The 27079-nt window shown below is 43.5% G+C and overlaps 1 protein-coding gene and 1 non-coding gene across 3 annotated transcripts in view; both read left to right on the forward strand.

Annotated features, from left to right (window-relative positions):
- Window positions 1-27079, forward strand: part of USP13 (ubiquitin specific peptidase 13) — a 138875-nt gene that overhangs the window by 35180 nt on the left and 76616 nt on the right. For both annotated transcript variants that reach the window (XM_075556080.1, XM_075556079.1), the window contains exons 2-4: window positions 5342-5467; window positions 18872-18932; window positions 24022-24143. In XM_075556080.1, the coding sequence (XP_075412195.1) occupies window positions 5342-5467; window positions 18872-18932; window positions 24022-24143 (309 nt within the window). The remainder of the gene's footprint in view (window positions 1-5341; window positions 5468-18871; window positions 18933-24021; window positions 24144-27079) is intronic.
- LOC142455941 (U1 spliceosomal RNA) lies at window positions 13430-13591 on the forward strand. Its single transcript, XR_012786045.1, has one exon. It is a non-coding gene; the product is annotated as a U1 spliceosomal RNA (small nuclear RNA).

A 27079-nucleotide genomic window follows, 5' to 3' on the forward strand; every position in this document is an offset into this window, starting at 1 on the left:
TATGCACAAATATACTTGATACAATTGGTGTATGGATTGTTATAAGAGCTGTAAGAGCCCCCAGTAAAATGATCTTTTAAAAAACAATTTCTTGGCTTGTCCCCTAGTCAGCACAAATACACTTTAGTCTGTATACTTGCTTATTATAAGTTGTCATGATAAGTGAGATGATAAAATGAGAAGTCCAAAAACATTGCTCCATGGATTCCAGTTCATAGGGTTTATTCCACACAAGGTGTCTTTAAACTTCTTTCTGTGATCAGCTGATGGCTACAGATAGATTTTTCTTAGTAACATACTTGTCTCAGTCTTATTAGGGTACCCTTAAAAATAAGTCTTTTACAACAGAAAAGGAGGTGAAGGGAGACACCGGATAGGGCAAGATATGACAAAATAAAAATCTATAAATTATCAAGGGCTCATGAGGGACGGGGGAGCGGGGAGGGAGGGAACAAAAAGGACCTGATGCAAAGGGCTTAAGTGGAGAGCAAATGCTTTGAAAGTGATTAGGGCAAAGAATGTACAGATGTACTTTATACAATTGATGTATGTACATGTATGGGTTGTGATAAGAGTTGTATGAGCCCCTAATAAAATGTTCTTAAAAAAATAAGTCTTTTAAAGCAATCTGCTGGGCTAAACTCAAGGTGGAACGGTCAGTTTAGAAGGTATGATGTCTGTTTTGGGCTCCCAAAGGGACAGTGGGTGATCATGGAGACTTATTATTAAATGTTTTAAGAACATTGATCATAGGGCCAGGAAAGTTGCACTGTGGAATTTTTTCCCACTAGGACAGTTCTTTCCTCAATTGTTGAGGGTAGCAAGAGCGACTCTATAAGAATTTCACTCAGAAATTCCATACCCTCCAGCCCCGATAATGCCCCTTCAGACTTAATTTTTGCTCCTGGAACTAAAAAAAAAACATTGCAAAGGAACCTAATTTAAGGCCCCCGAGGGTGCTAAAACTTCCATTTCAATATGGTGTAAATTGGTAAGAACAGCATTCTTTAGGGAAGGGCTAGAGGTGGAAATCTTGCTTGCAGACGTGTACAGATCTAGGTGGAGGACATGTGTAGCCACAATAGCTTCACATTTTGATATTTTCAGTGCTTTTGTAGCAATATTTCTGGCGTAACCTTCTAGTTGTCCTTTTGTGCCAGACTTAGTTCATGCTGCCTAACAGGGTCTATCCCTGTTGTCACAGGTTCCAGACTTTGCTTTTCTTTACTGGCAGTACGTGCTAGTGATTCTTACCCCAATTTTATGTCATATGGATTGGCATCTATTAAGTAAGCAGTTGGCCCAGAGTGAATATATTTCTGGAATCTCTGTTTTTATTCCATTGTTTTTTAAAAATTAGCTCAATATTGTATTAGTTTTGCTTGTTGCCTACTTTAGTCTGATAAAGTCCCTGCGCCATTAATACTTTAGGAAAACATTTTCTTTCTTGTATCCTTGTGGTTGCATTTCATTGTCAGAGTGCACATGTCTCTAACCTGCCTGATTTCTTGGCTGCAATTTTGCCCAAATGGGGGCAAGTGCTATCCTGAGCTTTCTGGGGAAACGCTCTTAATGGGTGCTTGGCTGGTTAATGGGCAGACGAGTTTGAAGGTTCGATAACTCTAAGAGGCAATTAGACTAACTCTGATCCCAGGCTAGACCATCTTCTGGGTTTTGATCGCAAGGGAAATGGGAGAGATTTATCAACCAGACTTGGCCTTCTTAATGAGCGAGGCTGTTCAGAGCACACGATGTCGAGTGTCGACTGCATGTTGTGGGACCAATATTTAGACATCAGTAAGCCAAGTCAGCTAATAAACAGAAAGAGGAAAGAAAGCATAGCTCATTAGTCTGGGTGCTTGTTCTATTTGGGAGAGCCTTTGAAAGAACTTCACATCTCAGAGTGCGCTGGGGTTTTAGAACTGGTGGGAAGTCTGTTGGCAGAGTTTCTGTCTTGGCAGTACCCGTGAGGAGGGACCGGCATCGCTCTGTGTCGCCCGAGTGCAAGATGTAAGATGCCTGTGGATAGTTTTAATAGTTCCTGCCCTGTGTGGCCACCACTCTTTCAGGTACAAAGAATTTTTCTGTTTGATTTTGGGCTTTGTGACAGTATCAAGCGACTCCAGCAACTGAGCATAGGTGTGCGATATATTCAATTTTTTATCAAATTGCCTAGTAAGTAGAAAAGCCTTCCTTGAAGTGAAATAGGCAAGTGGTTTCCTCTCAGCTACCAACCTAAAGGTGGGTGGTTCAGACCCACCCAGCGACACCGTGGAAGAAAGACCAGGCGAACTGCTTCAGTAAAGATCACAGCCAAGCAAAACCTATGGAGCAGTTGTACTGTGTAGCACAGGAGTTCATCATGAGCCAAAATAGACTTAGTAGCAATGAGTTGTTGTTCTTGCTTATGATTGTTCTACAAGTGACTGTAAATTCTGACATTAAGTAACCATTCTGTGTTCTTCCTTAGAAAAACAAAATGCTGTACGTTAACACTTTTCTTCTTTTGCACAATAATTTTTCTGTTCTCTCATTTCCTACCGCCTTTTCTTGTCAGATACATGTTTGCTACCTGCAGTGTATATATCAGACTCATGTTTTCCTCCTGTTTGTTTTTTCCCAATTAGCAAATAATTTTGGTAATAGTATACACATTTGCCATGCAGAAAATTTAATTTGTAAGAAATAAGCAATATTTAAATGATACTTTAGCCTTGAGAACATGTTCACACATCTCATTCTCTTTGGATTCGATGCAGTGCTGCCAGGTGGGAATTACTGCTTCAGTCATGTTTACAAAGGAGAACACTGACGTTCAGAGAATTGAGGGGCGACCTGCCATAAAAGGTCTTCTGGTTTGAGGTTTGTTGGATTGAATTAGAGCTTACAGGAAGGAGTCTCATTTGGAGCCCTGGTGGCACAGGGGTTATATGTTGGGCTGCTAACTGCAAGGTTGGCAGTTCAAAACCACCAGCCACTCTGTGGAAGAACGACAATGCTTTCTACTCCAGTAATGAGTCACAGTCTGAGGAACTCACAGGGGGCAATTCTCTTTTCTGCTACAGGGTTACATGGGTTGGAATTGACTCGAGGGCATAAGTTTGGTTTTTGGTTTGGAAGGATCCTTTAAGGAGCCCACATGTCATGGCTGGGTAAGCATTGGACTACTAACTGAGAGGTGGGACGTTCAAATCCACAAACCACTCCTGGGGAGAAAGACGAGGCTATCTAATGGGTTATCGAAAGAAACAGAACTCAGTGACATTCATGTAGGTGTACGGAAGAACTTTGCATCAAGAATATTTTTACATCAAGAAGGCATGCTAGTCCAGTCCAACTGAAGAGGGACCATGAAGATCGCAAGGGTAGTGGAGCCCTGTTCAGGCTCACCTCGCTACAGGTTGATGATGCGGAAAGGTGAAGTGGGAAGCGGGAGATCCCAGGCCGATAGGTGCAGAGTCGTGTGTATCCAGGGTTGGAACATGGCAGGGTGCTGACCGTTCTCAGGTCGGTTCCTAGGGTCAGCGGCCTACCTGGGGTCACCCCTGGAGGCAGACACAGTGTTCGGCAAACAGGGGAGACAAAAGGCGAGCCAGTGAGCGAGCACGAAATTCACCTCGACACTCTTACCGTAAGGTGACAGCCTCAAGGAGGCATCATCGGGCTGTGACCTGCGTGATAGGTTTCACACAGGTTCAAGTTGACATAAAATCTAACTGTCACAGCTCCCTTAAAGATGTACAGTCTTGGGGAAGGGGGGAAAGAAAAAGATTTACAGTCTTGGAAACCCCATATCGAGTTGTTACGATCTCATGTAGGGTTGTTAATGTCTCCCCAAATGGCCTCCCAAATAAGACATAAAACATAAAATAACTCTAACACTTACTCGTAGAGTTTACGGATACAGCTCAAAGCTGGGGCAGGGTGCTTAGCTCCTGAGCGAAGTTCTGGGGAAGGGGCTTGGTGATGCCCATGTCACCACTCAGAGTATGTGTGCTCTCCTTAAGGGCAGCCTGAAAACAGATGCAGAACACTGGTTTCCCTTAAGTCTCCTTTTGTGAAATCAAAACTCTTCTTTGGGGTCCTCTCAGTTAGTGGAAATAAGTGGTAACAATAGATCTTTCATAAAAGGGAAGGATTCCCATCCACGATGTGTGTTTTATTTCTCCTTGTTAGTTTTTTCATTTGCTGGTGTTTGTTGGTGAGCTGTACAATTGCAGTTGTTTGTGTAAATTAACCTATTCCTTGACCTTACTAAACTCTCTAGTTTTACTAGTTTGTAGATCACTTAGGATTTTTTCCATAAAATTATGACATCCCCAGCCACTAGAAGCTATTTTCCTGTGTCAGATTGGGTTTCAAGGGAAGCAAAATCAAGGATGCTTGCGTGTGCTTGTGTATAGACGAGACTCCGATCAAGAAGTGGCTCACCCAGTTGTAGAAGTCAGTCAATCCAGTCTGGTTCAAGTCAGGCTTCTAACTTGTTCGTGTAGCGGTGGCAGTTGATGGACAGGAAGCAGGGTGCTAAAGCTGGGGGATGGCACAGGCTGGTGGAGGCAGAGGCAAATGAATCTGAGGTTGACTGAATGAATCCCTCATCGGGACCCTCCTGATGATAGTCCCTGGCATCATCAGGTGACACTATAGGAGACCCTTGAACCAGACGTAGGACCCAGCTCTAGCAGAAGGCAAAGAGCCAAAGAGAACTTGGCTCTTCTTAGGATCTTTCCCTTGTACAAAAGGCCACACCCAAGGAGATATCATAGGGCTGTAACCGATTCATAGATTGTGTCCCACCCAGACCTTCGCTCAAGAGTGTCTAGTTGAGATAGACTCTTCACTATCACATTTATTTAGTCCATTTTTATCAGTTTCTCCCCTTTCTTGTCTAATTGTGATATGCATGTTACTGTAACAGACACATTTGGAACCAATGCTGTCGTTGCTGTGGGTGGCTATGAAGCCACTGGACTGCCATTGCAGTGACCATGGCGGCCCAGTGGCGGGCCTCTGCCAGACACTGTCTCCATTAGCTGCTTTCCCTCCTGTTCCCCTTTTCTATAACCAGATGTCCTGGCCAGGAGTCCAGAGACTAGTGATTACATGCTAGACTTACTAATCACAATGTCGGCGGTTTAAAACCGCTACCCGTTCTGCAGCAGAAAGATGAGGCTTTCTACTCCCATAAAGAGTTAAGTCTCAGAAACACAAAGGGGCAGTTCTATTTTGTCCAGCAGAGTCACTGTCATTTGGAATCGACTTGATGGCAGCGAGTTTGATTTTTAAAAATGTCTTGGTTAGGTACTCTTGGCTAATGTCGTAATCTGTCTTTTTCTTCTAGAACTCCGAAGGTGGACTCTATGTATGCATGAATACATTTCTGGCCTTTGGACGGGAGCATGTTGAAAGACACTTTCGAAAAACTGGACAGAGTGTGTACATGCACCTGAAAAGACATGTGCGAGAGGTGAGATAAACGCTGCCGGGAACTAGCCTTGATGTATGAACGGTAGCATTGTCGTAATGTTGTTGACCATGTACAGGTGTGCCTTCGCCGCATGACTTCTAATCATCAGTGATGACGGGTACTACACAGCACTGTCACAGAAACGCATAGATTTTTTCTCTTGCTGTAAACATCTGTTTGGAGTTGTTAAAACTGCTGATTGAAAGAAAGCGTTTTCAGGTTTAAAAGTACAGAAAACAATGCTAGAAAAAAATCAAGGCTTCAGAAATCAGAAATAAATAGCATTAACTCTCTTTCTCAACTTTATATATAGATGAAAATGTTTTCCTGACATTTTAAGTCTTTTGTTTCCCTGCCTCCCCAGAGGTTACTACTCTTGTGGATTCCCCCTCCCCCCTCCATTCCTGTGTATGACATATTTTACTTACATGTGTGTTTTCTTTTTTTTTTTTCCCGCCCGCCCGCCACATGTGTGTTTTCATGAACACCAAGAAGCAGCATTTTATCTGTTAAAAATATAGGTACATATTACATACTCATTAACTTTGCTTAGTTTTCCTCCTGAACCTTGTTTGTGAAATCTACGTACTCAGGTTGAGATGCATCTGGATATCCTTAATGCATTTCAATAGTTGTTTGGTACTCCACCCTCTGAGTGCCTTTTTAATTTACTGCTCTGCTCTACTGATGAATCCTTAGATTGTTTCCATTTCCCTTTTTTTGTGGCAACAAAGAAGACAACAGTGAGTATCTTTCTACATTGCTTCTAGAGGCACAGGGGTAAATTCGTCTAGATGTACACGTTCTGGCTCACCTCTAGGTTTGTCTTCAGCTCTACCCAGCTTAACCAAATGGCTGTCCAGCGCGGTTGCACCACCTTACAGTGCCGTCTGCAGGGAGCGTGGATACCTGTTTTCTTACACTCGCCTCAACTCTTGGCACAAGTCACACTGTTGGTTTTTGTTAGTCTAATGGTTACAAAGTAGCGCCTAAACTTCCTTCCTTCCACTAATGGTTACAAAGTAGCACCTAAACTTCCTTCCTTCCACTAATGGTTACAAAGTAGCACCTAAACTTCCTTCCTTCCACTAATGGTTACAAAGTAGCACCTAAACTTCCTTCCTTCCTTCCTTCCACTAATGGTTACAAAGTAGCACCTAAACTTCCTTCTTTCCACCGGGGCTACACCTCTCTGTTTATTGGCCAGTTTGTTTCTCTTCTCTTTTTTGCTTATTTATACTTTTGGGCCATTTATTTTTTGCTCAACCTACCCTTTTGAGGGGCTATTTTTACATTCTAGAGACAAACTTTTGTCCATGACACATTTTGCAAATCTTTTCTTTTTTTTTCTTTTGTAACCCATTTAATTGGGGGCTCACATAGCTCTTATCACAATCCATACATGCATTCATTGTGTCAAGCACGTTTGTACATTTGTTGCCATCATCGTTTTCAAAACATTTTCTTTCTACTTGAGATCTTGGTATCAGCTTCTCATTTTTCCCCTCCATGCCCCACCCTCCCTCCCTTCCTCATGAACTCTTGATAATTTATAATAATTATTCATTTTTTACATCTTACACTGAGCGATGTGTCCCTTTGTGTGTGTGTGTTGTTATTGTGTGAACTTGTTTGTCATAAGACTCCAACTCCATTTCGGTTTCTTTCCCTCCTTTTTTCTTTAAGCCACTCAGACAGCTGTTTAGGTTTGAGGGCTAAGGAATCTGGAGGGTCAAAGTCTCCCTTCACTCACTTTTCTGTTGTCCACCTCTCAGGGAGGGGGTCATACGTAGATCATTGTGATCGGTTCCCACTTTCTCCCCCCACCTTCTCCTTACCCTCCTGGTATCGCTATTTTCATTATTGGTCCTGAGGAGTTTATCTGTCCTGGATTCCCTTTGTTGCGGGCTCTTATCTGTATCCATTCACATGCTCCGGTCTAGCTGGATTTATCAGGTAAAATTCGGGTCATGATAGTGGGGGGGCCGGGGGAGGAAGCATTAAAAACTAGAAGAAAGTATTTTTTATCAGTGTTATACTGCACCCTGACTGGCTCGTCTCCTCCCTGTGACTCTTCTTTAAGGGATGTCAAATTGTCTACAGATGGGCTTTGGGCCTCTACTCTGTACTCCCCAAATATTTTCTTAACAGTCTGTGGTTTGTCTTTTAACTTTATGAATTATTTGGTTGTGTAAAATCCTGAAATTTCAATGTGGTTCGCTGTATAGAAGTCTTCTCTCATAACTTGTGCTTTTGTATCTTGTTTCAGAACTTACTTTCCCATGTGAAAGCATGAACATGGGTTTTAATGTTTTTTTTTAAGTATGTGTACTATTGTGTGTGTTAACACTTCAGGTGTGATAATTCATCTATATTTTCATTTTTCAAGATATGAACTATAGGAATCTATTTTTATATTTTGCCACATTGATTGTTACCCCACTATGTGCAGAGTAGTATATTCTTTCCCAATGATTTATAATAAATCTTTAAAAATATATTTTTAGCTCAGCATTGACATGTCTGTTTTGAGGCTCTCAGATCTGTTTTGTTTATCCTTTCTGTGATAAATCTGAGATTTATGAGAAAAGCACTTTTTATCCCCCAGGACTTCTCTGGATACTTGAATTCATGTATTTATTTGGCATGCATATTAGAATCATGGGGTTTAAAAATTCTATTAGGATTCTGATTGTTTGCACTGAAATTATAGATTAATCTAGAATTGACTTAATTGGGTCAGCTCCATGAAGGAAGGAACTTTAATCGGATTTGTTTGCTAAAGCAAATGGAAGACATGATGAGCTAGAAGAACTGGCAGAGCATTTCGAGGGCAGCTCGAGAAGACAGAGTCAAGTATTATAGTGAAGTGTACAAAGCCCTGGAGTTAGAAACCCGAAAAGGAAGAACTTGCTTGGTGGTTATCAAGCACTCTCATGACCCCAGTCCTACCGTACAAATCTGGCTGGACCAGAGCATGTACACAGATAAGAGCTGGAAACACAGGAAATTCATGACAGATAAGCCCCTCATGACTAATAATGAGAGTAGCCATACCAGGAAGGTGGGGGGAGAAAAGAGGAATTGATCACAATGATCTACATCTAATCCCTTCCCTGGGGTATGGACAACAGAAAAGTGGGTGAAGGGAGACAATGGTTAGTTTAAGACATGGAAAAAACAATAATTTATATACTGTTAAGGGTTCATGAGGGATGGAGGATGGGGGAAGGAGGGAAAATGAGTTGATACCAAGGACTCAAGTAGAAAGGAAATGTTTTGAAACGATGATGGCAACATTTGTACAAATGTGCTTGACAGTGTGGATGTATGTATGGATCGTGATAAAAGCTGTAAGAGTCCCAATAAAACATTTTTAAAAAGAAAGAAATTAAGAAAAAATTCAAGACTTGAGTCTCGGTATTCTAAGATCCTTTGGCTACACGTTGAACAATGCTGGAAGGAATCAAATAGTCCACAGAGTCACTCCATGAAGAACTGCTCAACCTTCATCCATTTCAAGAGGTAGCACATGAGCAAGAATCAGTGTCCTGAAGGAAGAATTCTTGGCCTCACTGAAGGTATTAGTGGAAAAAAAAAGGCTCCAGGAATATAAATTGAAGTGTTTCAACAACCTGATGAATCACTAGAAGCACTTACTTGCCCATGACAAGAAATCTGGAGAACAGGTACTCTGCCCACTGACTAAAAGAGAGCCATATCTGTGCCCATTGCAAAGAAAGATGTCCTAACTGTGTAATTTATCTAACAGTATAATTTATAGCACATACTAGTAACATTTTCATGAAGATTTTTAACAACAGTTGGCGTACTACATCGACAGGGAGCTGCCAGAAATTCCAACCAGATTCAGAAGAGGTCCTGGCACAATATCATTGCCGACATCAGATGGATCTTGGCAGAGAATGCCAGAAAGATGTTTCCCATATATACTCGAGTATAAGCCAACCGGAATATCAGCCAAGGCACCTAATTTTACCACAAAAACTGCATAAACAATGTGTGAAAAACTCAGCTTATACCTGAGTATATATGATACTTGTGTTTTATTAACTATGCCAAGGCATTCAAGTGTGTGGGTCATAACAAACTATGGATAGCGTTGAGCAGAATGGGAATTTCGGAGCACTTCATTGAGCTCACGTGGAACCTGTACATAGATCAAGAGGTAGAAATTTGAACGGAACAGGGAATACTACTTTGGCTTAAAACCAGGGAAGGTGTGTGATTGGGTTGTATCTTTTCATCATAATTGTCCAATCTGTATCCTGAGCAAATAGTCCAAGGAGTTGGACTATATGAAGAAGAACCAAACCTAAACCCAAACTCACTGCCATCAAGTTTATGCTGACTCATAGCGATGCTATAGGACAGGGTAGACCTGCCTCTGTGAGTTTCCCAGACTTACTCTGTACAGCAGTAGAAGGCCCCATGTTTCTCCCAATGAGTGGCTGGTGGTTTCTGACTGCTGACTTTGCTCTTAGCAGCTCAACTCGTAGCCACTATTCCACCAGGGCTCCTTCTAGGAAGAAGGATGGAGCGTCAAACTTGGAAGAAAGCTTATTAACAACTGTGATATGCAAATGACATAACCTTACTGGCCGAAAGTGAGGAGGGTTGAAGTAAATGCCGATGAAGATCAAGGATTGCAGCCTTCAGTGTGGATTGCAATTCAATGTAAACAAGGCCCAAATCCTCATACCTGGACCACTAGGCAACATCATGATAAATGGAGAAAAGATTGAAGTTGTCAAGGATCTCATCTTGTTGCATCTACAATTGATACCCATTGAAAAATAGCATTTGAGAAATTCAAGTATTGCATTTGGTAAATCTGCTGCACAAGATCTCTTTATTAAAGTGTTGAAGGACAAGCATATCCCTTTGAGGACAAGGTGTCCCTGACCCAAGGTAAGGCATTCTCAGTGGTGTCATATCCATGTGAAAGTTGGACACTGAATGAGGAAGACTGATGCATTTGAATTTTGGTGCTGGCAAAGAATATTGAAAGTCTCATGGACTGCCAGAAAACCAAATCTGCCTTGGAAGAGGCAGTGCCAGATGGTTCTTGGCAACAAGGATGGTAACTTTGTGTCATGTCCTTTGGGCATGCTATCGAGAAAGACCAGTCCCTGGAGAGGGACATCATGCTTGGTAAAGTGGAAGGACAGAGAAACAGAGAGAGAGAGAGAGAGAGAGAGAGAGAGAAGACAGATTGATAGAGTAGCTTCAACAATGGGTTTAAACAACAGCATTTATGAGGATGGAGCAGGACAGGGCAGTGTTTTGTCCTTTTGTGCTAATAGTTGCAATGAATCGGAACCTACTTGACAGTACCTAACAACAGCAACAAAAATGACAATATGTCCTTAGCACCTAAGAGTGTGTGGCACACAGTAGGTGTTTTAGATGTACCGCGTGGTACAACCATTAAGCATTCAGTTGCCAACTAAAAGATTGACACAGCCTTTCCATTGGTTTTGCAGGAGTATAGACTTAGCAGTTGATTTCTACAAAGAATGTAGCCGAGGTTATTCCGGAGAACAGTTCTACTTTTCCCAAAACTATTGGGTCATTGTGATTCGGAATAGATTTGATGGCGCCTAACAATAATAACAACATACGCAATCTAATTATCCAGGTCTTTTTATTGCCTCTTGATAGTTTATAATTTTCTACAGAGGTACACATAGGCCCTCAAAGAATCTTAAAATGTTTGTTACTATTATTACTGATATATTTTACATATTAATTTTTGCATAGCTTTAATTGGGTATTAATGGAGTTGGGGGATACTATTAATTTCAAATTTTGATTTTTATGTTGAGCAACACCATTGCTGTAATTTTAATACTAATAGTTTAGGAAAGTACCTGGGATCTTTGAGGCAAACTTGAACTTCATATAATCTCCCTGCTTCCCTCAACCTTCCTAATATATATTCATCATTTATGTTCCTAAAAAAATAGAGATCTCAAAATTGGACAATGCGGAGAAGGAGACGAGGAGAAAGAAACACCAGGGAGCAAGATAACCCATAAACGTAATGAATAGCTAGTAAATATTTTAATGTTGGTCTAATATGTGGTCTGTCTTCACTACTTCTGTAGGTGATACAAAGAATCCTGGTGGTGCTGTCAGGTAAGCATTGCACTACTAGCTGCAAGGTTGGTGGTTCAACCCCCCCAGCCACTTCATGGGAGATCGATGAAGCTACTTGTTTCTATAAAGATTTACAGCTTGAGGTGAACTGGAATGTCAGCAGTTCAAAACACTAGACATGCTATGGGTGAAAGACTGGGCTTTCTAGTCCCATGAAGAGTCAGCCTCAGAAATCCACAGGGCAGTTCTACCTTGTCCTGTAGGGTTGCGATGAGTTGCCATCGACTCGATGGCAGTGGGTTGAGTACCTTGTCATTTGGTAAGGGTTACAAAGATAGAAGAACCAAAACAAGTCATTTCACTTCACAGCAATGGGTACCCAAATACTTCATTTGGTCCTCAAATAGATAGTCCATACACAACAAGGATAATATGTTGCAAAATGGCTTTCCAATAGTGATGTTCTTGGTCGAAATATTGAATTGTATGATCTGTGAATTATATGCCAATAAAACTGTTGGGGAAAAGAAAAAAGATTTACGGCCTCAGAAAACCTAGATAGTGTCACTATGAGTCAGAATCAACTTGATGGCGGTAGGTTGAATTCTTATGAAGTTCAGTTTGTCTTCTGTCTTAAATTAGCGACATTTTAGGAAAGTGGGACTCGGGACTGAAGTACTTTTCTTGGGGTCCCCAAATTAGAGGCAAAACTGTATCATGGCAGTTACCTTGTACTTTCAGCTCTGCCTCTTCAGCTTTAAGCTAACCCTTTCACTCTCTGACCACAAGTCCCTCTTGTTTTGGCTTTCACTTCTTTATTCCTATTTCTGCCTGTCCTACCTCATCCAAGCCTCTAGCCTTTGTCATGCCCAGTGTGCCATGTACACCCTATCTGGAAATACTTTTTCAGCAAGGCCTTCAGCTAACCAGGTCCTTTTGTCTTGCCTCCGTGACTATCCTGCAGAACGCCAACCAGCCTGCCTACCTACACCGTCCTCTGCTTCCCTACATGCACGACTCGAAACCTGACTTACCTGATGGTTTGGGACCATGTCATCTTCCAGACCTTTCGCCTTCTGAACCTTCTTGTCCTTTTCCTGCTTCCCTGAATGACGACTCCAAACGTCGGAGGCCAGTGCACCCATTTTGACTTATATTTCAGAGAAAATGGGACCCCGGAACAGGAATTCACTGCACTTCTTTCTTGCCTCCTGGATATCCATCTGTGTCTAGGTCCTCATTTACCCCTCCCACCTCACCAGAAAGCTGGGTGCCATCTGCCCTCCTGGTCCTGTTTTTCTCTTCTCGTGGGAAACTGGCACCTTCATTAACTGCTGCTGTGTGTTAACTGCTGTTCATCAGCTCCCACCTGATGGTGACTTCATGCACGACAGAAATAAGGGCGGCTGTCCCAATGGTCATTGTAGATTGGATGGCTGTGTTATTGGCTGAGTATTGGAAGTTGGTCTTTCTTTTTCATTAGATTGGCCCCGTCTTATGTTGCCAACTGTTCTCTCTTCTGACTTTTCTCCCCCACCTTAAGAAAGAACATGCCTCAACCCCGTCCTAGAATTTGCATCATGCCCGTTAATTAAAGCTTCATGAATAGAGTTTTTAATTCTCATTGTTTCTACTACTCTGTGGTTCAGCATCGCAGGCTAATGTATCTGCCTGGTAAGCCACTAAAATGTCAAGGATGTCAGGGGCCTCTTAGTGGCTACACGTTGTGGATATGGCTTAGCCCGGATTTTACTTGACTCTTTGGGTATTTAAAGTAGCTTTTCTTTGGCAACCTTTCCTCCCTTCGTCACTTCGGCACCATTCTTTCTTCTTAAAAATTAACTTTATTCAGGGGAGATACCATGATCACGAAGATGGTTTTCCCAGGGCGAGGCTTATCCATTGCACTCCGGATGTGCTGACCCCTGCAATTTCCCCAAATGTGGGAAACTTGACTGCATAATTTGTGGTAGTGGGGGACTGCGTTCGCGCTCTCCCCTGGGGGAAAAATATTAACTTTATTGAGCTATCATTGCCACACCATGCAATTCAATAGTTCAATCTTATTCAGAGGGGCCCCCAGTCTTTCTTGACTTTTCTCTTAGCTTTCACACTGCTCCTTCTCAATTTCCGTCACTAACCCCCATTTCTCCGTATATTCGGCTAAGTAGTGGCATTTCCTGGTATGCTGTTTGACCATCATCACTTCTTCCCCCCAAAGCTGCTTTTTCTCACCAGTGGCATCCATATTTGTTTACACCTCTATATCCACGCGGATTACCTCCAAATCCACCTCTCTCCAGCACTAAGATCTGGCCATCCAATGAGAACATCTCTTGGGTACTTTGAGCTGAAATTACCCAGACTGAACTAATATCCTTTTACTCAAAACTGTTTTCATGTTAGATTCTAGAGATCTATCCATCTTTTGGACTTCCCTTTACTTCCGCGCCTGGTTGCTGACCAAGTCCTATCACCTTGACTTTCCAAATGGCTCAGAAAGTCATCCTGTCTTCTCCATTGATGCTCTTCTTGTCTGAGTGTGCGCTATCACTTGAAAAACGAGTGCTGTAGAATCCCCCTTCATTTCAACTTGCCCCCTCTGACCCCAGTCTGCACCCAGAGGATCTTTCCTGATGTGTCCCTCCTTGGGGCTCACTGACACTAACATCTCTGTCGTCCCTGTGTGGCAGGATGAAGTTCAAACTCTGTTACTTTAATGCTATCAGCTTAATGCTTCAGTTATAGAAAGACAGTTTTCTTTCCTGGAACCCACCAGAATCTTGTGCCTTTGCACATGTTGCACATCTCTGTCTGGGATGCCCTACTTCCTTCCCCAATCTTCTCTTGCTTGTTGTACTTCTACATTTTGTATTTCACCTCTTTCTGCATGCCCCTGGTGGTCAGGGATATCCAGCCAACAGGCCGCTGGTTCACCCCTCCATCACATGTTTACTGGACCCTGCAATATGCCAGGACTGTTACTCGTCTTAATCGGCAAGCTTGTGTTTCTCTTGTGCAAGGGAGCGATCATTTCCTCTTTATGGTATGATCGTACCTTTTGTGACCCTCTTTGACAACTCGATAAAAGATACTGTGCTGGCTGTTCACACGGCTGTTGTCCCCCTCAGTTGGTGAGCTCTTTGAGGGATGGGACGTGTCCTTGGCCACTCTGCACTACATTTTGGCAAAGGGCCCAACTGTGCCCACAGTCTAGTCTGCTGACCGAGGACGTCCACTGTCTCAAACTGGTGATTTCTAGTGTTCAGGGGATGTAGGAGCAGAGCTGAGGGCCCTTGGAAGTGAGTTCTAGTCCTCTCCACCCCTGGGAAAGAAGGGGATTTGGCCCAAGTGGACAGTGTGATGCCACCACCAGTGAGAGGCTGATTTTATAGCCAGCCTTCAAGTAGCCTTTCTTCCTCTCTTACTTTCTTGCAGTTGTGGAAGAGGCAGTGAGGTGGGAACAATTAAATGAGTATCTTAAACATTCTTAAAGGGATTTCGAGTGGGATTGTGCAATGGTAAAACCACTTTGGAAAAGAATATGGTGTTTTCCTAAAAACTTGTCAATCCACTAGGATCCAGCCATCCCACTCAATGCCATTGGGTGGATTCCTTGAAACCTGCAGCACAGAGTGGAACTGCCTCTGTGGGAAAGCCTCATCTGTCTCCCGTGGAGCGGCTGGTGGGGTCAAATATCTGACCTTGTGGTTCACATGCAGCCCAGTGTGCCAACCCATTGCCCTGCCAGAACCTCTTGTAATCCCACTAATAGGCAGGATACAAATAGATTAATGCGCACCCATCTTCAATGCAGCGTTATTCACAAGTATAAAAAGATAGAAACAACCTGATTGCTCATCAGTGGAGGAACGTATAAAGCAGCTGTGATTCATACACACAGCGGGAAGCTACGTAGCTTTAAAGTATAATGATGAATCTGCAAAGCACTTCATAACGTAGATAGACTTGGAGGGTATAGTGCCGAGTGAAATTTATCTATGACACAAGAACAAATAACGAAAGAGGCCACTTGTTATAAAAAGCAAACACAAGGGCCTGCAGGGGGAGGGAGTGGACAGCACTAGCGAGCTAGTAGACACTTAGTTGCTTGGGTGAAGGGAAAGTCAATACACAGCAGGGAGAGGCAAGTACAACATGAGCAGCGCAGCAGAAGACACTGGGAGGAGTTACGGGAAACAGAGGTAAATGCTGTATATATTTGAGTATAAGCTGACCCGAATATCAGCCGAGGCACCTAATTTTACCACAAAAATGGCATAAAAATGTTCTGAGAAACGGGGCGTATACTCGAGTATATATGGTACTTCATGGCAGTGAATGAGATGGCTGGATCAGGGCATTTCCAACTTTTTAAGGAGATGCCACACACAATCTTGTGATAACAGCAACACTAAAATATTGGCAAGCTGAACAGATATGGGAAGGAGAATGGGGCCATACCCCCAAGAATGCATATTTGACAGAAGATAGTTCTACAAATGTAATTACACTGCTGCAATTGTATCCGTGTGTATAGTAAATCATGTAGGGGGCAAAGTTATGCCCCCCCTTCTTGGCCTTAACGAAACACCTTGAGGGAGTGAGTCACTGGACCTGGGGACTCAGGGCCATGGTCTTGGGGGACATAAAGGTCAATTGGCATAACACAGTCCACACATACAATGTCCCACATCCCATTTTGGTGAGTTGCCATTGAAAAGCGTATGAGCAGCCCCTAAAGTGCAACCCTGTACAACACGAGGTGTATAATCAGTGGCACTAAATGATACATGTAGAAGTTGTTGAGTTGGACAATGTTGTGTTGGGTATATTTTTACCACAATTAAAAAAATAATTACATGAATAACAGCGAGTCCAAGCAAGAGCATGTTCTAAACTTGATCATGGCAAGGATTGTACAGCTCTTCTTGAGATGACTGAATTACTGAATTTCATGACTTGTGGATGAAGTGCCAATAAAACTTTATAACTTTACAACGAACATGTGTAACCGTTGGTCTCTCCTTATCTGGAGCAAACAAGAATGAAGAGAACCAGTGGTGCCTAGAAATGGTCCGCAGAACTAATGGGTCACATGAACCTCAGACTCCATGACCCAGAGTCCAGAAGAATTAGCTGGTACCTGACTACTATTACTAACCCAGCACCCTGAAAGGGACCACATTAGAAGGTCCCGGATGGAGTGGGAGAAAATATGGCACAAAATGCAAACGTTATAAAAAAGACCAGACTCAACTGGTTTTGTAGAGACTGGCGAAACACTGGGGGTTATGGCTCTTACACACTCTTCAGATGTGGCCATGAGCTCACCCCCAGGGCTCAGGATCAGGCAAGCATCCGGCAGGTATAGAAGACCTGAACAAGACCACGAGTGAGGTGCACACACCTGAGCATGATCAGTCATTGGCCATCAAAGCTCAACTTTTCTCCAAGGACACAGTTCAGAAGGGTTAGTTAGGAAAGGAGGATGGCTGGGTCAAGAAAACCCAGGGAGGAAGTGGGGAAAGTGCTGCTGCTCAATGGGAATTGAAATCAATGACATGAAACAAGGTGTGTGACTTGTTACATGGAAACCCGATTCGCTATGCAAGCCTTCAACCAATTCGCAATAAAAGGTACAAAGTGGCAGATGCCAAGGGATCTCCAGGGTTATTAAGTGTAGATTGTTAAGTTGGCCTTTGGTATAGGTTTTATTTCATCCACTTTTGATGCAGACTCATGGGAGGGAGAAGGCAGAGGCTCCGAAGAGTATGAAGGAGAGAGCTTAAGAGAAATGTGCATTTCGTGTTAGTCATTGGAGGGGTGGGTGTTTGAGCGCGCGCGCGCGCGCGCGCGCACACACACACACACACACACACAAAACCCTATTGTCATTCAATTTGTTTCAACTCATGGCTACATGGCCACTCTGAAAAAAGCAGAATCAAACAGCCCATAAAGTTCCCCAGGCAGACATGTTTGTGGAAGTAGACCATCGCATCGCCCCTGGAGTGACTGGTGGGTTTGCCATGCTGACCTGTTGTTTAGCAACCGAGTGCTTAAACACCGCACCCCTAGGGCTCCTTTTGCACTGATACCCCAAACCCGGATCCGCTGCCGCTGAGTACTTTCCAACGCACAGCAGCCTTCTCTAGCGTTTCCAAGGCTGTAAATCTATACAGGAGCTGATTGCAGCAACCTTTTCCTGAGGAGCGTCGAGGGGTTTGAACCAGCAACCTTTCAGTTAGCAGTCCAGTGCTTACCCCGACGGCAACACCAGGGTTCCTTTTGTGCTAAAATGTTCTGTAATGTTCACATTCCTCAGATGCCAACTCTCCACTTGTGATAGAGGCTGTTAAAAATGTTACGTGAGAATCACAAAGCTGAGTCAGCTTGGCATGTCCAGCACTAACATGTGAGAAAGGACTCTGGAGACTGGTGAGCGGAACCACCAGAGAGCTAGCCAGTGGACAGCAAGGATGTGGTGCTGCCCGTCGCGCGTGGCTCTTTGGAAACATAAAACTGTCAGATTCACACACCGCAGTGTGTTGAAAAGTTGCTCTCATAATCAAAAATTCATAAAATATAGAAATCTGGCTTTCGACCTCTGCGGAACAAAAGTTATGATCATATGTGTGAGCAAAATTTTTGTGTATGTCTGTCCGAAGGGTAATGAATGACTTATTCAGTGTAACCATTTCATGGCCACTGCCTGCTGACAGGGGCCCCACCCGAGGTAGAAAGGACATGAAGCTCAGGTGGGCAAACAGTCATCTGCTCCAAAATATTTATAAAGGTTAGAGTGAAGTGTAATTGACCAGAGTGTCTGTGAGTATTCAATGATAGTTATTCAGTCTTTTAGTAATGATTGCCGAGCCCCGGTGGGCTGGCAGACAGAGAAACAAGAGCCTCCCCCTTCTCAGTCCTGACTGTCTTTCTTGGAATGGAAGTTTCAAGCCAGACCTCTCGGGAACCCATGTGGATTGGACATTTAATGCATCTACTTTACCTTAATCCCTGGTTTCTCATTTCCCTTTTCCCAAGAAGTACTTTCGGTGTTGTTGGTAAAATGATCAAGTGGAACAATAGCATTGCCCTTCACCTACCTTTATGACCAGGGTCAAGTTCCTGTTTTTTTTCCTAGATAGCTTGAATATTTTCTCTTGGCCTTTTATAAAAACTGGGAATCTGCGAGTATTTCCTTCCCATGCCCCCCCCCCCATCTTAATGTTTTTATTCCACAGACTTCATTTTAACCATCTCCTCTGTCTTTTTCAGAAGGTAAGAGGGGCGTCCGGTGGAGCTCTACCAAAACGGAGGAATTCCAAGATTTTTTTAGGTAATGTAAACAATCTCTGTTTCACCCAGGCTTCCTTCCTCCCTCCTCTTCCCTTCCTCCCTCGCTGTAGGTGTTTAATTTCGAGTACCACCTTGATTATTGCTCTACAATTTAAGGATGAAAGGCACAAATTTAAATAGTGATTATCTGATTTCTCTGTTTACTGAGAGTGAAGGGTGTTCTTAACACTCCTCTCTCAATTGGGTTTAAAGTTGTGAAGCAATTGCCCTGAAATGACCGAGAATAATTGTGATTCTGCTTTTGTGTGCTCTCTCTCTCTCTCTCGCTCTCGCTCACTCTCGCTCTCGCTCTCGTTGCTGACTTGAAAGCAGAGTCAGTTTAGATTTTTTTAGCTAAATTTTTTAATTAGCCTTCGATTTCATCATTTCCCTTTGCCGATGGATGCCCCTCCTCTGTTCCAGGATCCAATCCAGGATCCCACGGTGCTTTCAGTTGTGTTTCTAGAGTCTCCTCCAATCTGTGATAAGTCCGCCCGTTTTGTCTTTCATCAGTGTGGCACTTTTGAGGGGCCCTGGTCAACTATTTTGCAGAGTGCAGCCCCACTTGGGTTTCCTGGCATCTTATCTTGATTGTGAATTTGAGAAATCAGCGGATGTAACATCATTGTCTTATGAGAATTTAAATCCACGATCCTGCACTTCGTAGCAAACTGTCTTTCTAAAACACAAGCTAGTAGCGTTCTTTATGATGTCACGTTTCCCACACATTCTCCATTCCCAGAACCCATAAGCATCACGGTCCTCTTTTCATAGCATCCCGACACCAAAAGAAATACCAAATAGACCCATTTATGTAGTCATTGGGTCTAAGCCACTTATGTCCTAATAACCTAGTATGAAAATCCCAGGAATTGGCCTGTTCAGAAAATCCTAAAACAACGAGACAGTTCAAATAAGATTTGACTCCCTTTTCACTTTCCATCCGAAGCAGGAAAAACACGCTCTGAACGTCGGTTATTGTTCCCCCCCGCCGGCCCCCCTCCTCTCCTGTCCTCTCTGTTGAAGGGGACCAGCCAGGGGGCTTCCCACAGATGCATCCAGATCAATCTGGCTGGCCGAGAGGACTCTGATCTGGGAATTGGAACCTCAGTTTTATTTCGGGGTCCATTCTTCACCGGGCTCCTTCAGAGCTTCTTGGCTTCTTGGGAAGATGTGTGTGTGGTGCCTGCCCCTTTGGGAGGGTCTTTGAAGTAGCACTGTGGCAGAGTTTTTAGTGTTTTGCTTAATTTAGAAAATGAACTTATTCAGGTGTTGCCATCAATAGCCCAAAGGGAACGTCAGTTCTAGGTAGAAGCTGGGGGCAGCAGTCTTATGGGTCTCTAGGGTGTGGTTACTTTGTAGGCCCCCGACTGGACATTTTCAGAGTGGTGAGATGTGACTTAGATAGAACTGGACATGTTCATTTGTCACTTGCTCGGGAAACCTTTGGTCTTCCCCTGGAAATCTGAGGGTAGCTTACCTTTGGTAGCCTTTTCCCAAGTTTGGGTGAACACGTTTGGGAAATATCACGGTGTCCCAGTCATCTCCTTGAATTAAAAATAAAAATAAAAGTAGACAAGAAATCTAAAGAAGACCATGAATTTTTTTTTGGGGGGGATGCACAACAGTTTTGCTTCTTTTAAAACCCAATTCACTCATCTATGAAACAACTGTTGTGCTGATTCTGTGTGGTTGCCCTTCGTGACGGTAGTGTCCGAGTGCCTTCAGTCAGCAGATGTGCACTGGGTGGCGCATGCTAGGGATGAGGACCATGAATAAGACCCGTTTCTTAGCACCAGAGCTTATAGTCTAGAAACATTTGAAGTTCGAATCCTCTGTATACTCAGATCACCCATAGAAAATTCCCACATCACATGCTGGCCTTCCAGAAACTTACATTTCAGGATGAAAAATGGAGCTTGGAAAGCCAAAGGGAAGAGAAGGAATCTCCTATTATTATTATTGTTTTTGACATGGTAGGTGTCAAGCATGTAGAGATGGTGATGATGATGATGGTGGTTATGGCTACGGTTTCCTGAGGCCCTCTGTTATCTCTCTGGAGTTTGGTGGTGTAGAGGTTACACGTTGGGCTGTGATCCACAAGGTCCACAGTTCGAAACCACCAGCTGCTCCTTGGTAGCAAGACAGGACTTTTTACTCCTGTAAATAATGTCTTGGAATCCCACAGGGGCAATTCTACCTTATCCTATAGGGTCGCTAGGAGTTGGCATGAACTTGATACTGTTGAATTTTGAAAGTATTTTGCTATGCAGAGAAAAGATGAGGCACCCTGTAAAGATTTACAACCTCCAAAACCGGGGAGGGCTCCCCTTCTGTCTGTTGGGTGACTGTGAGTCGCTATCAACTTACAGCAGTGGTGTGACTTGGTTTTGATTTTTTAATCTACCGGATCCTGTACCCTCCTTTAATCTCGTTAACAACCATGTGGGACAGTAGTATTAGCCACAGTTTCTAGGAGAGAGAATTTGGAAAGCCCGTGCTCAGGGTTGCATGGCTAAATAAGAGCAGCCAACGTTTTACTTTATCTGGACTTTATTTTGGGTCCAGTAAATTTGAATTAGCATTAAGTGAGTATATGTTCTGTGGGAAAGGGGCAGAGAATATTTTACATGACATATATGAACACAGTAAGAAAGGATTTATACTTTGGTCACTGAAAATAATATACAGTATTACCTGTACAATAAGGAAAGTTTTAGAAAGGGAAAGCTTAAAATAATAATTATTATTGTTACTTTTCTTTAAAAAATCATTTTATTGGTATTGTTACTTTTCTTAATCATTTTATTGGGATCTCTTACAGATATCCTAACATCCCATAGTTCCATCACAACAGACATTATTGTACAATTGCTACCACAGTCAGTTTCAAAACGTTTTCTTTCTTCTTGAACTCCTTGATATCAGCTCCCTTTAGTCCCTCCGTCCCCCACCCTGACAATTTAGTCACTCACCTACTTTTTTTGCTTCCTTATGTTTCTATTTCTTGTCTATGACTATAGTTTCTACAAAGTTGGTTTCATATTAGAAAAAAAAAAAGTCCACCAAACTCTCTGCCATTGAGTCAATCCCAGCTCATAAGACAGGGTAGACTGTGACTTTCTGAGACTAGCTGTCTAAGGGGGAGGGATGTCAAAAGCCCCATTTTTTCTTGTGGAGCAGCTGGTGGTTCCAAACCTGCAGATCAAAGTCCTATGTGTAATTTTGTAATTTCAACATGAAACATTTTCCACTTATCTACATAGTCTATCTAAATATTTAAAGAATACCTCATTGAGTTGATACACTGTTCTCATTGACAACTTATGATTCAATTCTTTTGTTATTATAGTTAATGGTACAGCCACATTTTATAGCATCTATGGAATTAGAATGTAGGCTTTATTTGAATTATTTCCTTTCATTAAATACCTATAGCTACTTCTTAAACGCATAGCCCATAGTTTTAGCATAACTCTTAGATTCTTTTAAAAGTTTTTATTCTTTTCAAGTCACCTCATTATTATTAATTGTATTTTTGTGTCACCTTTTAAAAGTCTCTCTAATTATTGGGTAGTTCTTTAAAACTTTTTTTTCTTTTGTCACTGTTGTTAAAAATAATTACTTAGAACCTTTCATTACAACGTTCAAATTGAATTTTAGCAATACCTCTACTTCATTTTCCTTTAAAGTTCCCCTTTGATATTTCAAGAGCCATGCTGGCCTCCAAAAGATTCAGTTGGTTGGAGTCAGACAACAAAGCACTAAACAGAATGCAGACTCTCTGGCTCTCAGGCAGCTTCTCCATCTAGTGGAATCACTCTCCGCTCCCTTCAGATCCTCATTTGTGTGGTTGTGCGTGCCCGAGTGGTAGAATACAGCTCAGTAGTTCATGGTGACCACTGTTCCAAACATGCAAACATACAAGTACAGTCTGAGATGCTGGCGTGTGTGTGGGCATCAACGGGCATGCCCATGTCAACGCTGTGACAAGACATTTTCTTGACCATTCACCTACCTAATCTTTATCAGAGATTGAACCCAGCCAAAAGATGATGACAGATAATCCCAATAGGTCATGGGCTAGAAGAACTCATCTTTCTTGCTGAGAATTCTCCACAGCCCAAGGGTAATTCGACTACTTACATTATACACGGCTCCTGCCTGGCTTACTGTGTAACAGCTCCCAGCTCTTTGAGAGGAACTCAGCAAGAGAGACAAGGGCAGAGGGAGACTTAAGGGCTTGAACAGAGACTGAGAGACAGAGACACAAAGAGAGAGATTCGGGAGAGGGTCACAGTCAGAGCAAGATTAAGACAGGGCTAGAGAGAGATGGGAAAGAAACATGAGGGATGAGAGACAGAGACAGAGAGAGTCCGAGGCAGAGATGGAGAGGCAAAAGCTGAGGGAGAAATTGAAATAGTGATTAAAAATAATAGTAACAATTGTACAAAAGTCTTGACATAATAGATGTATGTATGGATTGTGATAAGAGTTGTACGAGCCCCCAATAAAATGATTAATAAAATAGAGCAATTAAAAGGCTTGCTTACAGAAGAAAAAATAGTTCCTACTTACTGACTACCTATTATTTACCATCATCCTTGTCTTAACGTTTCTTATGTACCTCACGAAGCCGTATGACCTAGTATTATTTTCTTCATGCTACTGATGTGGGGAAACTAAAGCGTAGATATTTGCCCAAAGTAGCATCATGGTTTGGAGCCAGAATTTGATAACGGCTGTAAAATGTATCCCAACCCATTCTTGTGAAATCAAGGGCCAGATACTGGACACATCACATTAAAAGACTGAAGACCGGATTATGCAGCAGCACCTGTGTTTGTTTCAGTGGTGGGTGTGCGGTACGACTCGTTTTCCTAATGTCTCTGTCCCGGGAAGTCAGTGTGCCCATCACCCACCTGGGTAGGAGGATCGGCGACCTTTGACGCCTGGTTTGGGTTCCCGAGACACCCCCACGTCCGTGCTACTCTGCTCCCCGCGGACTTCTCCCCGCCCTGGTGAATGCCCCCACGCTCCCGTGGGATGCCACCCTCCTCACTTCCTGTGCTTTGCTTTTGTTTTCTCAGATCTCGATACGGACGACGATTTAAATAGCGACGATTTCGAATTCGAAGACGAAGCCAAACTCGTCATATTCCCCGACCACTATGAAATAGCTCTGCCCAATATTGAGGAGTTGCCGGCCCTGGTCAGTGAGTGTGCGCGGCGCTAGCCAGATGCGTGTGGCGAGTGTGCGCTCTGCAGGCGCGGGCGGGGCCTCGTGAGACAGAGGACCAGAAGGCACGCCCACGTGCTACGTGCCTGTCACCTCTTCCCTAGAAGAGGGTCCGGCCGCAGGTGACGGCCGTGCCACCTGTTCCTGCAGCCTCGCGGGGACGCGTGCTAGCTCCGGGCTGTTCCCGATCACGCAGCTTTTCACGCGGATTCGCGGGCTGTGATCTGCAAAGGGGCTGTGTCCTGACCTGGGGGGACCGCAGCGCTTCCATCGCTTCTACAGTCGGCCTTTCGGGAACAGATCTCTTTTGGAATCCTGAAAGCGTGCCTCTGCCAAACAGCAGCAACATCAGGGAAGGAGGAAATCTGCCACATGACTGCTGCCGGTGGCGTTAGATGTGGCAAGGCGGTCCGTTTGTCTCCTGCCCAGGGTCTCTTCCTTTCTAATCCATTTGTATGGAGGGACCTTACTCTTCTGAGTAATTTGCTCCCTTCGGATTCTCACCCCTGACAGCGTGGAAGAGCGCTCACCCCTGATCAGGGCTGGTCTGGCCAGTGCACCCTGGGTCAGCCCCGGCCATCTCTCCCTGGAGGTTGTGTGTTGCTGTGATGTCCAACAGGCTTCCACAGAGCTTCCAGGACCAAGACGGAACCGGAAGGAAGACCTGGCCGTCTACTTCCCACAAAACCAGCCAATGAAAACTCAAGGGAGTACCCTGGGCAGCTCTGCCACCCATCGTAGGGATGGCATGGGAGCGGGCAGCAGTTAACCCCTTATTTCACTGCCCATGCACATGCGGGGTCCTGAGTCGGGCTGATTTAATGGCCACTAGCAACACCCGGGGGCACTAACGCTTTCCCTACACTCCCCATTTCCTACAACCTCCCCTGTCCATCCTTTCCTCCACTCTCGGACTTCTCAGAGCCTGGCTAGCAGCAGTGGGGCCAGGGCAGTTGAATCTAGAGATTCCAGTTCATTTGTTTCTCTTCAAACTCTGCTAGTTTTTTAGCCAGATGTTTAGGTGCCAGAGTCTTCTGGATGCTGTGTGTCGGTGAATCTGTGGACCCCTGCTCGCTCGCCCTGCCAAGTGAGCGTGTTTGTACCTGGGGTTCCCATGCTATTAGGGACTAGGTTACCACTCTTCCAATTTTTTTTGTTTCTGATTGGCTTTACAACTAAATATAAGACCCATAAAAACAAAAGAAACCAAACCAAACATAAATATAAGACCCATAAAAACAAAAGAAACCAAACCAAACAAAACCTGGATCCTCTGTTACAGCTCTTTCTTGTAATCATTATGTTCAGCAGGTCTCTTTCTGTTCTAAGTGCACCGTGCTGAGTGAAGCGTGCAGAATTTAATTAGCTCTGCTTTCCCCAGCTCCTTGGGTTAAATTATGTGGAGGTTACAAGAGATAGAATCTATTAGTGGGCAGCATGGTGTTACTTCATTCCATGACCAGAAATCATATGCTCAAGCACATAGCTCCACTAGAGCGAGTTCTTACTGCCCTTGTTTAATATGGTTCTTAGTCCTGCTGTAAGAGGGGAAAGCAAAGCAATGTATAAGACATGTGATGGGAAATTAGTTGTTTCTCATTCACTCATTGAGAGAAAACGGTCGAAAAGCTCATAAAAAACCTTTAAACACACTTAATTATCCCTCTGTTCAGAGTATAACTTGAAGTATGACTATTCCTATTTGCAAAGGAGATGTCATAGGAAACTGTATTCCATAAATTTGCGTACAGTAGCATGAAGTCTGAGATCGATATCTTATTGCTTTTAATACAGTGTTGTGAAATTAAGACACTATTCCAGGACAGACAAACCCCTCAGGAAAAGGAGAAGGAGTAGTGATCCCATGAGGTTAGGGGGAAGTTAGGGGAGAAGGGGGAGAAATGGGGAACCATTTGCAATGGTCCATGAATTACCCCGTCCCCCAGGGGGATGAACAAAAATGTGGGTGAAGGGAGACAGTGGGCGGTATAAGATATGAAAATAATAATAGTTTATTAGGGGTTCATGAGGGTGGGAAGGTGGCTGAGGGAGGGGAAAATGAGCTAATTCCAAGGGCTCAAGCAAAGAGAATGATGATGGCAACATACCTACAAATGAGTTTGATACAATTGATGTATGGATTGTGATAAGAGCTATAAGAGCCCCCAATAAAATGCTTTATTAATAAAAAATTAAGAGAATGTTTTTTAAAAAGTCATTATATTGGGGGCCCATTCAACTCTTGTCACAATCCATACATACATCCATTGTGTCCAGGACATATGTACATTTGTTGCCATCATTTTCAAAACATTTTCTTTCTACTTGAGCCTGTGGTATCAGCTTCTCATTTTTTCCCCTCTCTCCCTCATGAATCCTTGATTATTTATAAATTATTATTTTTCCATGTCTCCCTTCACCTACTTTTCTGTTGTCTGTGCCCCTGGGAGGGGGTTATATGTTGATCATTGTGATCGGTTCCCCTTTCTCCCCCCACCTCCCCCTTCCCTTCCTGGAATGGCTACTCTTAATATTGGCCCTGAGGGGTTTATCTGTCCTGGAGTCCCTGTGTTTCCAGTTCCTATCTGTACCCGTGTACATGCTCTGGTCTAGCCAGATTTGTAAGGTAGAATTGGGATCATGAAAGTGGGAGGTGGGGGGGACGGACGTTAAAGAACGAGAGGAAAGTTGTATGTTTTCTCGGTGCTATACTGCATTCTGACTAGCTCGTCTCCTCCCTGCGACCCTTCTGTAAGGGGATATCCAACAACCTATAGATGGGCTTTGGGTCTCCACTTCGCACTCCCCCTCATTCACAATGATATGATTTTTTTTGTTCTGGGTCTTTGATGCCAGATACCCGATCCCATTGACACCTCATGATCACGCAGGCTGGTGTGCTTCTTCCA

Source organism: Tenrec ecaudatus, chromosome 8, assembly GCF_050624435.1.
Source record: "Tenrec ecaudatus isolate mTenEca1 chromosome 8, mTenEca1.hap1, whole genome shotgun sequence".
NCBI classification, from domain to species: domain Eukaryota; kingdom Metazoa; phylum Chordata; class Mammalia; order Afrosoricida; family Tenrecidae; genus Tenrec; species Tenrec ecaudatus.